Below are 12,836 nucleotides of genomic sequence, written 5' to 3' on the forward strand. Positions count from 1 at the left end.
TATTCCTGAACTTACTCTTGCATGTTTGTTCTTTCAGATATACTCTACCATAGAACCGATTCTTGGAGCACCTTTTCTTATAGAGCACTTATTAAACTTCTATATTTGGTTGGTAATAAAGTACTGTGCCATAGAGCAGGGGTCCCCAACCTTTTTGGCACCGGGGACCGGTTTCGTGGAAGACAGTTTTTCCATGGCCTGGGGTGGGGTGGGATGATTCAGGCGGTAATGCGAGCGATGGGGGCGGCAGATGAAGCTTCGCTCCCTCGCCCACCGCTCACCACCTCCTGTGTGGCCCGGTTCTGTAGCAGTCCGCAGCCTGGGGCTTGGGGACCCCTGCTGTAGAGGATTCTTTGATCAGTGCTGCCTCCCTCTTTGTTTTAAATGAATGTAAACTAAAGATTAATAGGTCTAGTATTTTTTAAAAGTTAACTAGATAGCACACAGACACTTGCTAACTAGTTTATTGGTTATATAATTCCCTCCAGGCATGTGAATAAACACATCTTATGGAGTCTATCATCTTGATATGCCATCCAGAGTTTGCCTGTATCTGCTGTATAAGTTTGAGTTTTATCGTATTGATTTCTCTTAGCAGCAGTGTATGGCAGCTGAGCTTGTCCCAGCTCTTCTCGTTCCTGTCTGCTACTTGAGCAGCAGGTTTTGGAGGTGCTTTCTCTCCTTCTAGTTCTCTTCAGCAACTCCTAGGGCTATAAAAACCTTTGGCTGTCAATTTACGTACCTTAAGGATCTTTCTAGTGGCTGTAATTTCTTTATTCCAATATATAAAATCATTGTATGGTAGCCTTAGAAGGAATCTTGGAGGACTTCTAATCTAGTGGTTTTTAAACTTTTAAAAAGGAGCTGAATCTTTTTTTTTTTTTATTAAAGAAATATTATGTAAAGCCCCAGTATCAAAAAATAGGCTAAATAACAAAGTGCTTTGTTTAAGAAGGGAGTGGATTGAGTGGAGCTGAAACCATCAAGCTCTTTGATACCCTGATGTTGGTCCTTGAGGCACCTGGGTGGAACTCTAAGCTGATCTTATTCATCCTCCTCTTTTTTACAAATAAGGGACCTGAATCCTACCATAGTTAATTGCCTTGCTGGGTTGTAGCCTAGGTAAGAGGGTGGCAGACTTTCAATTCAGTAGCCTCTCAGTCAAGGACTTTTTCTATTATACCATGCTGCTTCTAATGGAATTACTGCATTCTTAAAAGTTACAATGACCTACATATGTATTCTTTAATTAGTATTACTTTCCTTGGCAGAGATATCAATTAAATTGCATCTTGGTTACCATTAAAATCAAGGAAAAATTATAGAATTTTAGTGTCATTAAATATTTGTATGTTGAAAATTTATCTTATATATAATAGCAAATTTATAATTAAAAAATTAATATCATCTATACATTTATAGGATATATTTATTTACATTAACACAGTATTTTTTATTTTATGTTTTTAAAGTTTAAAAATCACAACTGTTATTCCCAGGCCTAGTGATAGTGGTGGTTATCTTGATAGAGAGTGTTGTCATTTGTCAGATTGGCAGGGTGCTAGTTCTAGAGGTGAATCAGTTTCCAATGTGATTAAAAGTGAGAAAAAGAATTTAAGTTCTGTGTTATTAATTTTTTAAAAAATAGTACAACAGGTTGGAGATTTGCTTAAACACCATTTCCTCTACCTTTTTAGTGGGAATAACTCTACCTCTTGAAAATTACTCTATGTAAAACCATCTTTTAAAAAAATCATATTTCCTTTACTAAAAAGTAGACGTAAACAAATAAAAACCATATAATTGTGATAAAACAAATGCATTTAATTTTTAAATGTTACTGGAAAAATAGTCTGATTTCTAGTACATTGGAAGATCACATTTGGCACTGTCAGTGGGGCAAAATGGACGGTAGATAAACTGAGAATACAATTTAATCATTATATATAATAACAGGTCTCTGGGGATAAAAATGAAACTAAAATCACATGAAAGCATTACAGTAGTAAGCTTTAAAAAGAGATTTATTTTTTATTTAATGAATGTTTGTTATTTGCCTGTAAAAGCAACCTGTTTGTCCTTAGTAAAAAACAATAGCAGTTTGCCCTAGCAGATTTTCATATTGAAATAGTTTTTAAAGTTATATTTTTACTTTTTGGCCCTTATGTTGTCTTTATTTAAGTTTTAACTTAGCTCTTGCTTCTAATCTTTGACTTATGTTTCTTATCTACTTTGTCCTTCCATTTTGGATTGTAACGGCCTTGAGGGCAAGAGACCATATTTGGTATTTGCATATTGGTTTGCAGTACTGCTTCAAGCCACAGTGGAGCCTGACACAAAAGGAAAAATGAGCAATACTGGTGCTGTCTATATTTAAAATGCTTATGTTTATGTTTTGTTTTGTTTTGATTTTTAAAAGATAATTCATTAAGATTTTTAAAAACTTGATTATGGAGTTTTTTGGCACTCTCTTAAACTTTGCACTAGCCTTATGCTGTCCTGGCTTGGGGTCCCAGTACATTGTAGAGGGCTTTGTTTATAGCAGACTTTCAATACATGTTCTGTTGGACATTTTACCCCATTCTGCTTGTAAACTATGGCCAGGTTTTTATTTTCCTTCAGGTGTCTTATGGTCCTATAGAAAAAGTCAGAATCGAAAGTTTAAAAGGTTATTTTCCTTATGGTAGGGGAGAATAATATCAGAAAAAATTTAGAAAAAAAGGAAGTGCTACTGATCTGAGACGTGTCTTTCTTTTATCTTGCTCCACTGAATAGAGAGCATAGAGAAGTTGAGAACTGGAATTCAGTGGAGAAATTAAATAGAAAAGTTTAAAAAAATTAAATTGGGTAAGTCTTATGTATTGGTTAGCTTCATCAATTATTCAGAGTGTTGCGTACACCCAAAATACTATACCTGCTTGTGTTCATATTTAACCAGTTCTATTTTAATGGAGTCCAAGAACAATCTCTCAAAAAAATCACTTAGTAAATTATATGCAGTACGTGTAATACGTTGTGAATCTCGGCTTAAGACTGATGTCTATTTTCTTTCTTCTGCAAATGTGGATTTATGATTATTACGGTGGTATTTTAATATTGGCGGTGGCATTTTCATAAGGAAAGGTTATATACTAAGCAGAATTTGCTTTCGTGAAACTTTTAAATTCCCTATTGTTGAAAATATTCAGCAATATTGTTGATAGTCTTCTAAATGTATGGTTCAAACAAATCAGTATTGGAATTTTCCACACAGATTAAATGGCTAGAGTGAGCTAAAGATAATAGACTTTTTTCTCCAATGAAATACCATAAATTTGTATTGTTAAATATCAGTGGCCAAGAGAGAATGAATTGTTCTAAGGATTTAATTCTCTCCAAATATCTTGTTACGCCTTATCCTTTCATTTATGTGTGTGTGCCTGTAAGAGAAAAATATCAGAATCATAGAAATTTGAATGGATTAGGTAGTAGAACCAAACATGCTCAATTTTTCTGTTTTCATATAAAAGAAGTAATTGTATCTTAGTGCCATATTGAGGAAGCTGACTATGCATAGCAAAGTTTGTATTTTAAATAGAAAATTGCACATAGCATATAAGTTTTAAATGGATGTAATATTCTATAAAGCTGTTTAATTAAATTTTTATATAAAAATTAGTTTCTTTAAGGGTGTTGACATTTTTAGAACTACTCAAGCAGATTTACATTTTATTAGAATGCCCTATTGTTCTTTATTCACCTAATAGTCGATGCCTTAACAAGCCCTCAGCATGAAGGAGTATAAGAAAAGGTGATATCTGAAAATAATAGAATAATATCCCTGGGTTCCTTTTTTAGGACCTTAGTTTTTATTTGGCATGTGATGAAAGTTTTGAAGTAGAGTGTTAGAGCTAGGGGGTTATGCTGGAATAGTAGAAAAATCGGTCTGAGAGAATGAGAGTTGATTTGATGAAGTAGAGTTCTATGGAGCTAACGATGAATTTCAGTTACTGATTTGTCACTGATTTACAGTTTTGCAGCTTTTCTGTTTTGAGAGTGTGTATAAGGGGTAGATCTGTTTGAACATGCTTTTTCTCCAAAGAGTACAGACTTCAGCGTAAGGTTAAACTTGATCTTTTAAATAACAAACATTCTTCAAACAGCACAAAAGCAATAGTAAAATACTGAAATATTTTCATACTTCATTTCTGAATTCTTATCTCTGTGTAATTTTTTTTCTTCAACAGGAAATCAAACCTCAAAGCCATTATAGCCATGGATATGGTGAACCCCTCGGACGGAAAACTCATATTGATGATTACAGCACGTGGGACATAGTTAAGGCTACACAGTAAGTTTTTTGTTGCAGTTGTTTTCTTCTTTGACATCTGTATTTTAAGTGAAATATACATTTCTTTCTCTTTTTGATATTCTCTATTTGATAATTCTGTACTTGGTGAGACATTGTTTTCATACTTTGCTTTAGTTCTTTGTACAGATTTAAATCAGATAGCTGATTTAAAGTCTTTGCCTAGTAAGTCCAATGTCTGGGATTCTTCAGGGACAGTTTCTATTAATTGCTCCCCCCTGCTCCCCATGGGTTATACTTTTTTGCTCTTCTGCATGTCTTGTTGAAAACTGGACTGTTCAAATAATGTAACATGGCAGTTCTGGGTATCAGGTTCTCCAGCGTTTGTTGTTGTTTGTGACATTTCTGAACTAATACTATAAAGTCTGTATCTTTGTCATGTGTGGCCACTGAAGTCTCTACTTGGTTAGTTAGTGGTCAGAGACTTCTTAAATCCCTAGAACCAGTAAGTCTTGATCTTTGTCAAGGAACTCTTCATGCAAGTGCAAGTTGGGGCACTCAGCACTCAGCCAGGCAGCTTACAGCTCTGCCTTAGCCTTCACTTTCTGCTTGCAAAGAACCTCAAGGTCAATCAGAAGTGAGAGCTTAGGGCCTTCTCCGGTCTTTGTTGAACATGTGCATGGCCTTCTAGCTCCCCAAGAATATGTCTGAGCTTTTCAAGCCCCTGTGGATATCTCATTCCTCAGCTTTTGCTTAAGCTTTTTGATTTGTCTGTTGTTTGTCACAACTGCTTTCCATCCTCTCAAACAACTGTTACGTTAAAACATTTGACAAACATCCCAGAAAGGAGGTTTTAATGAGTTTGGGTGAGGTCTAATAGATAAGCCTTTCAAGTAGACTCTTCCAGGGAACCACCATATAGGTGAAATAATGACTCCTCTTTGAGAATGAGGCTTTGAAGGAACTCCATTCCTACTCTGCTATCAGTGCCAGGAATACAACTTATTTTTCAAGGCTGCTGGGGAGCAGAGGATGGGACTGTGGTATTTTAAAATACCACAAAGTCCTCTGTTCTTCCTGAAATACAGCTGTTTTTATTGACTAAAGATCCCTTGGATTGCTGAAAGCCTTTTGTTAACTTTTCCAGAGTTCTGAAAAAGTTGATACTGCCAGTTTTTTCATTACTTTTGTGGAGAGGCAAATTTTTGGAAGTCCTTAGTCCACTGTCACCTTACTTTCCCGAATGTTGTATGTAGTCAAAAATCAAAGCACGTTGTACCAGCTGTATTTAGCAAACAAATTATACTGCTCTACATTCATTTTTCCTTTTGAGAGTTTGCTCCTATTACTATATTCTTCCTCTCCTTTGTCATTAATCTGTCTCACCCTAATGCATGATTTCCATCAGCAAATACACTGCAGCATCTTTCATGTTAAGAAAAAAAACAACCACCTTTCTTTATTCCTCAAATACCCTTCTAACTACGCTTTTTCTTGAAAAGTATCTATGTGTGCTGTCTATAATTTCTACCTTTTAAAACATTTATTTAAATTTTAAAACATTTCAATCCTACAGATAAGTATAGAGAAGAATATAACTGTCAGATTAAGCGGATGCTAACATTTTGCTGTGATTGCTGCAGGTTGCTCAGTATGCTCTTTTCCTATCTCCTCGAGGAAACCTCTCCTGAAATTGCGTGAATCATTCTCATGAACATTCCTGTACATGTCTACAAACATCTGTAAACAAAATATGCTATTATAATGTATGCTTAAAATTGACATAAGTTGTATTCTACTCTACATATCCTTTTGCAGTTTGCTTTTTAAAAACAAACAAAAAAATGATATGGCTTTTGTGATTTATCAGTGTTGGTAAATAAGGGCCTAATCTGTCCTGTTTAACTGCTTTGTAGTATTCTATCATTCCTTATCGAGGTATACTTTAAATCGTTTCTACTGTTTCATTATTTCAAAGCATCGCATCAGTGAATGTCTTACTACCTGTTCCCCTGTGCACATAAACAAAAGTTCTTCTAGGGTAGACAACTCAAGTGGAACTTCTGGCTTGTTCAGTGTGTTCTTTTTCAGCTTTACCAGTTCTTGCCAAATGGTTTTCCAAAGTGGCTGTGCCAATTTATACCCCCATCTGCAGGAAATGAGTTCTTTTTCCACTGCATTTTTGCTCAGTTCTAGTTTTGTCACACTTACTAGTCATTGTCAGTTTGATAGCTGTGAAATGGTTTTTCTCTCTTTTGATTGGCCTTTCTCTGATTACGAATGATATTGAATATATTTTCTATGTTTATTGGCCATTTGGGTTTCTTCCTGTGTGAATTAACCATTTTAAATATACCTATTTTGAGTTCTTTTGTCTTTCTGTAATTAGTTTGTAAAAGTTCTTTATGTATTTTGATGGTGTCTGCAGAAAAGTTAGTGAGATCTGTGTCCCTTTAATGTCCTCCAAGAGTCCCATCTGCCACTCTCCCAGCCCCTTCCCACCCCTAGTCATGCAGCTCATGATTCAGTACTCCTCTTCAGTGTATCCAAACTCATATTTTTTTCCTGTAACAATGTGCTGGAACTTCTCTGGAAACCTGCACTTCCACAAAGGCTCTGTCATCTGTGGTGACTGTGAAAGACAGTGTTGACTGGGGCTCCCAGATGGTGGCTGAGAGGGGCTGGAGCCAGTTTGTGGGCCGCTTCAGGGTCCACAGCTAGGAATAGGTCTGTATGCCTGGTACCCAATGCATGGGTGGGTGAGACTCTCCCAGTTCTCTTGGCCGATGGTGCTGGATCCCACAGTGCCCACAGAGGTCCGTGGATAGAGGCTGAATTATTATTGTTGGAGGGGGGACAAAACGATGAATGTCTTCTTCCACCGTGATGCTGATGTCACTCCGCGGTCCATTTCTAAATACTCTTTTTTTCTTCCATTTGTTTAATCTTGTATAGTACCACATTGTTTTAATTATTTCTTAGTCTTCAAAATTGTCTCAGCTATTCTTGGTCTTTTACTCTTACAAATGAATTTTAGGGTTCTACTTGGGAAATTCATTTTTCATTTCCCATGAGATATTCATTTGGGATTTTAATTAGAATTTCATTAAATTTGCAGATCATTTTGGGGGAAATTGGGGTATGTATTTCTTTAGGTCTTACTTTAACGTCTTTCATTCATTAACCTTATTTACAGTGACAGTAGTATAATTAAATATGCTTCCTCATTATTATTTTAGATAGTTTAATATTGTATGTTACAGTGATATGGAAATCTGATCCTAAATTTATTTTATTTAGATACTTTGTTTTCATGATTTTTTGGCTGAAAAAAAGATAAATCTTACAAAGATACATGATTCCCTAAATGGAAGAATTACAACATATGCTGCATTTATTAAGTTACAGTAATTACTTTTCAGTACTATTCACTAAGTAAAGATTTTACTAAACTTTACCTTGTAAATGTACATTTTCTGATGATAGTTCTTGCAAACTAATCAGGTTTTGACATTTTTGTAGTTACAGCAAATGGGTTCACACATGTTAGAAAATTGTTTCAAAATTTTTTAGTGTGCTCACATAAGAAAGTTTTTACAGTTGTTGTATAAGACCTTTCAGAAACTGTATTATATAATGATAGAAACATTTCCAAACATAACAATTTTTAAAAAATATTTTCTTTATAGTAGGTGTTTTTCTGAAATGAAAGTAGTTAAGTTTCTCACTGTGTCTGAAATATCCTCTTTGCCTTGAAGGGGAACAGACTGACTATCTTTACCTTTCTTAAGAATACAGTGGACCACTGAACAACACAAGTTTGAACAGCTTGGATACACTTAAATGCGAATTTTTTTCAACAAATACATACTACAGTATTAAACAGTCTGCAGTTGGTCTAATCCACAGATGCGGAACTGCAGATATGGAGGGCCAGCCGTAAAGTTATATGTGGATTTTTGACTGCGGGAGGGTTGGCGCCTGTAACCCCCATGTTGTCCAAGGGTCAACTGTATATGGTGGATAGCATACCAGTCACAGTTCTTTGCCATCGCTGCCTGTGCCCCGCTCCCCAAAAAAGCCAACAGATTTGAAACACTTGTCTTTTTTGTTAAAAGGAAAATGCATACTCACTTTTAAATGTTAGAAAAGTAACCAGCGATTCTCAGTATAGTTAAAAAGATTTTTATCATCACTTGTCTCATTCAAAGTGTGAGGTAGATTCTGCCCTTTAAGGTAATATGCCTAGTTCACTTAACTGGGCCCATGTAAACAATTTTCTGAAAAAGAACAAAGAGCTGAAGGAACTTCTGTCATCTCCTGTGAATTGTGGAACTCTTGCTCTTCCCTTAGATTGATTTACCTTGTGTGTGTGTGTGTGTGTGTGTAGGTGTACACATGTAGTACAGAGCCATTGTAGGGCAGCATTGAAGCAGTGAAGGCTGTATTAAATATTAATGCAGCTTAATTTCTTTCTCTGTTAGCTAAGACACGAATACAGTTTTAATATTTGCTTCTGATGTTCCTTTATTATGCCACCTTTCCCCCAACCTCACCCTGTGGTATACCTCCCCATTTTGGAGACCACTTTGATTAAGAAATTACAAATATAGTCAAAGCTCATGTAATTTGTTTTTGTGTCTCATATTTCCAAGGATCCAGTATTTTGTTTAGGATAAAGTTGATGGTTTTTGAGGCTCCATGATGGATTCTTGGTGGTTTGTTGTAGTGTTCTTTTTATTTTTGCTTATGCTTGAAAATTTCCATAATACAAAGTTTTAAAAAATATGTATGCTGCCACAGAATGACCAAAAACAGAAAGGGAGGAAAAGGTCAAGCTTTCTGCGTGCACCTTTCTTCTTTATTAAACGTGAATGTCTTTCCTCGAATTCTCCCAGTAGACTTTCTCTTATTCTCATTGGCTGGAACGCACAGGACTCCTCCTGCACCTGCCCTGCTCCCACCCCCACACTTCCTTTTCTATTTGCCTTAGGAATTTTGAGGCTAAATTTGTAAATAAAGAATCCTGAGGTTGTAAGACATCCTTTTTTCTCGATGCTGTCTAAATCATTGATAAACTCTTTGTTACTGCTTCTTTATGATTTAATATTTTTTAACATAGCTGTATGTATTTTTATAAGCTGCCTTAAGTGTTTTGTAGAATAGGTGGTGATATTAAGAAAAATAACTGATAGACATTTTATTTATGTTATCCTTTTCTCTTCCACTTTGAGTTATTACATACTTATAGATGAAAAATTTTTAATTATAAAATGGATTAGTAAAAGCTGTTGGAATATTGATATTTTTAAAGTAACATTTTATATTGAGAAAGCCATTTTAATTTCCATGTTTCAAAATGGAGCATTAGTTTCTTCTGGAAATGCTATTTTCAGCTTTAAATTTCTTGTCAAATAGTGGTAACAATCGCACGTTTTCTTTCTTTTCAAGATATGGAATATATGAACGCTGCCGAGAATTGGTGGAAGCAGGTTATGATGTACGGCAACCAGACAAAGAAAATGTTACACTCCTGCATTGGGCTGCCATCAATAACAGAATAGATTTAGTCAAGTAAGCATTTCTGTATTTTTAAGTAATTAGTTATTACTATAAAATTATTAGAAATAATTATAAAATATATAATTTCTAAAATTCATAGCTTTTAAAATGTAGATTCTGTGTACTTTTTTCCTGAAAAAAATTGTTTTTAACATATATCGAATGCTTATTATGTGACAGATACTATGCTGAGTGCTTTTCCATTTATATTTCCTTAAATCTTAATTCTTGAAGTAACCCTGTGTGAAAAATAACAATTTTTACTGCTGTCCTAATGATGTGGAAACAGAAGCATAAAGAGGTTAAATATGCTACCATTGACATACAACTGATAAAGGTTGGAGTCTGGACTTTAACTCAGGCAGTCTAACTTGTAGCTGACATTCTAAATGTGAATTCTATGGGTAAAAGCTACAAAAGGAAAGAGAGGAGTTAATAATAGCAGGTAATAATAAACTAACTTCACACCAGCATAAATGAAGAATACTTTATATACTCAGTATAGATTATTTTTATTACTTACTGTTCATCTGCTTGTTCAGTAATAATAAGAGGTGGTTAGATAAGCAGGAGTCAGGATGGTAAGGAAGTCTTAGGAAATCTGGCTAAAATAGTCTCTGGCAATTTGGATATAAGATTTTTAGATAGAGACATGAATCTGAAATTAACTGCTTGCAGGTGTGCCTTTTAAGTACAGCATACAGAGTCTAGAGACAAATAGGATGTTAATATCAGGTAAAAGAATTTGCCCTTAGAGTACTAAAGAAAGATTAAGCAAGTAATAACTAAAGTATTGAACTCCATGAATCACTTTCTTCCGGAGAGCATATTTCCATTTTATTTGCTCCATTTTTCCCTTCTTGTATTTCTAACCTTTCCTCTGCCTGCAGTATGGGTCTCTTGATGTCTAAATTCTGTTTTTGTTTGTCAGAAAATGTTTTCATTTCATCATCATTTGTGAAGGAAATTTTCACATGGTATAGAAATGTAGGTTGGCCACTCTTTTAATTTTATTTTTGTTTTTTACCCATTGAGAATATCATCCCACTGTTTTCTGGCTTCTGTTACTATTGAGAAGTCAGTCTAAGTATTACACTTAAGGCTTTTTTTTCTTTCTTTCTTTTTTCTGGCTGCTTTTAAGATTTTTTTTCTTTGTTTCTAGTTTTCTGCAGTTTCATGATGATGCTTCTAGGTGTGGATTTCTTTTATTTACCCTGAATAAGATTGCAAGAAATTCTTGATTCTGTGGATTAATGTTTTCATCAGTTCTGGAAAATCTCAGCCATTATTTCTTCAAACATTGCTTCTGCCCCATTCTCTTTTTGCTCTCCTGGAACGCCAGTTAAATGTATGTTTGACCTTTTCATTGTATGCTGTGTCTCTTACCCTCTCTTCTGTGTGTACTGTCCTTTTTTTCTCTGCTTCATTCTGGAAACTTCTTCTGACTTATCTTCCAGTTCATTTATTCTCTATGTGTAATCTGCTGTTAAATCTATTCAATGAGTTCCAATTTTGTTTACTTTTTAGTTCTAGAATTTTAATTTTTTTTAAACTTGCATTATTTGATTCATTTGTTGCTGTACTTTTCCATCTTATATACTTGAAAATATAGTTATTATATAATCTGTGTCTGAGAAGATAGCATTGGGAGTCTGTGTGGGTCTGTATCTGTTATATTATTCCTTTGTGTGCCTGACTATCTTCTAATGTATAATAGACATTATGCTTGAAAACTTATTTGTTGAATAATTTGAGGCCTAAGATGAGAAGATACCATTTGTTTCTGCTAAGCCCAACTTTGATTTAAGGCTTTAGATTTTCTGGATCACTCAGGTGGCTGAAGACCATGCTAGAGCCAGGTTTACTTCTGGTTCTTAATTACTCCTACAGTGCAGCTTTTTGGGGTCCCAGCCCTTATTTTGCTTTTGTCCGCTTAGCTTGCCTCTTGGCCAACTCTTCTGTATCAGCAAATTGTCTCTAGGGTAGCTGGTGCCCAAGCAGTTTTCTAATTTCTCCCAGTTTTAATCTCCTGAATCTTAGCCAGGTAAATGCTCATAATCTTCTTAGGAAATATTTGCTTTTAGGAAATATTTCTTTATTTTGTTGAGCTTTTTTTAAGTTTTCTTTAATTGGAGGGTTGGTTCCAATTATCTAGCCTTCTGTAGTATCTGTATTTTTTTAAATTACTGTTACTTTAATCAAAATAGTACATAAACAATTTAAAAAATCAAATAGTACTTAAAGGCTTACAGTGGAAATAGCAGTACCCCCCCCACCCCCTGGGTTCTATACCTCAGAAGTAACTATCTTCAGTACTTTAGCTGTTTCTTTCAGTACTTTCTCTTGTATATTACATTTTTATGTTGTTACTTGTATCTAGAAAGTTATTTTCTTTACACAAATGATAGCAAATGCTTTTCTGCTCTTTTCATTTAATTTATGTATCTTCAAAATTTTTCATATCAGTGCAACTAGAGCTACATCATTCTTTTTAAAAAGCTGTATAATGTTTAATTGTATGGACTTAGTTTATTTAATGGTTTACCTATTGGTGAACATTTAGATTGATTCTAGTGTTTTTACTATTTTATACAGTGTTGTAAATAATATCTTGTTCACATACCATTTTGCTTATGTTCTTATATATCTGTAGAATTCTTAGGAGAAGGAAAGTAAGGAGGATGAATTTTGAATTTTAATAAATCTTGCCAATTTTTGTGCTGTTTCTTGATTTATCAGTTCTTATATTTTGACTTTCTGTTTTGGGATAACTAGATGTCCCAGAACACCTCACCACTAATACTTCTTCCTCTGTCCTCTATTATAGTTTTAGTTAAATTACTATGCAAAGTTTAAATCGTTGTGCGTATGTAAATTCTCACTGATAAGCCCAGAAGTGTTCTATGATATCTGTTTTTTTCCTGTAGAATTTTTATTTTTGTCAGAAGTAATAGTTGTTTTCTTTTTTCATTTGTTTAACTTTATA

General features: G+C 34.5%; 1 protein-coding gene across 6 annotated transcripts in view; it reads left to right on the top strand.

Annotated features, from left to right (window-relative positions):
* Nucleotides 1-12,836, top strand: part of ZDHHC17 (zinc finger DHHC-type palmitoyltransferase 17) — a 128,860-nt gene that overhangs the window by 25,723 nt on the left and 90,301 nt on the right. For all 6 annotated transcript variants that reach the window (XR_011075976.1, XM_068560754.1, XM_068560756.1 and 3 more), the window contains exons 2-3: nucleotides 4,227-4,330; nucleotides 9,740-9,862. Coding sequence is in view for 5 of the 6 variants with exons in the window: in XM_068560754.1 (XP_068416855.1) it covers nucleotides 4,227-4,330; nucleotides 9,740-9,862 (227 nt within the window). In the remaining variant the exon portion in view is untranslated. The remainder of the gene's footprint in view (nucleotides 1-4,226; nucleotides 4,331-9,739; nucleotides 9,863-12,836) is intronic.

Source organism: Eschrichtius robustus, chromosome 13 (genome assembly GCF_028021215.1).
Source record: "Eschrichtius robustus isolate mEscRob2 chromosome 13, mEscRob2.pri, whole genome shotgun sequence".
NCBI lineage: Eukaryota > Metazoa > Chordata > Mammalia > Artiodactyla > Eschrichtiidae > Eschrichtius > Eschrichtius robustus.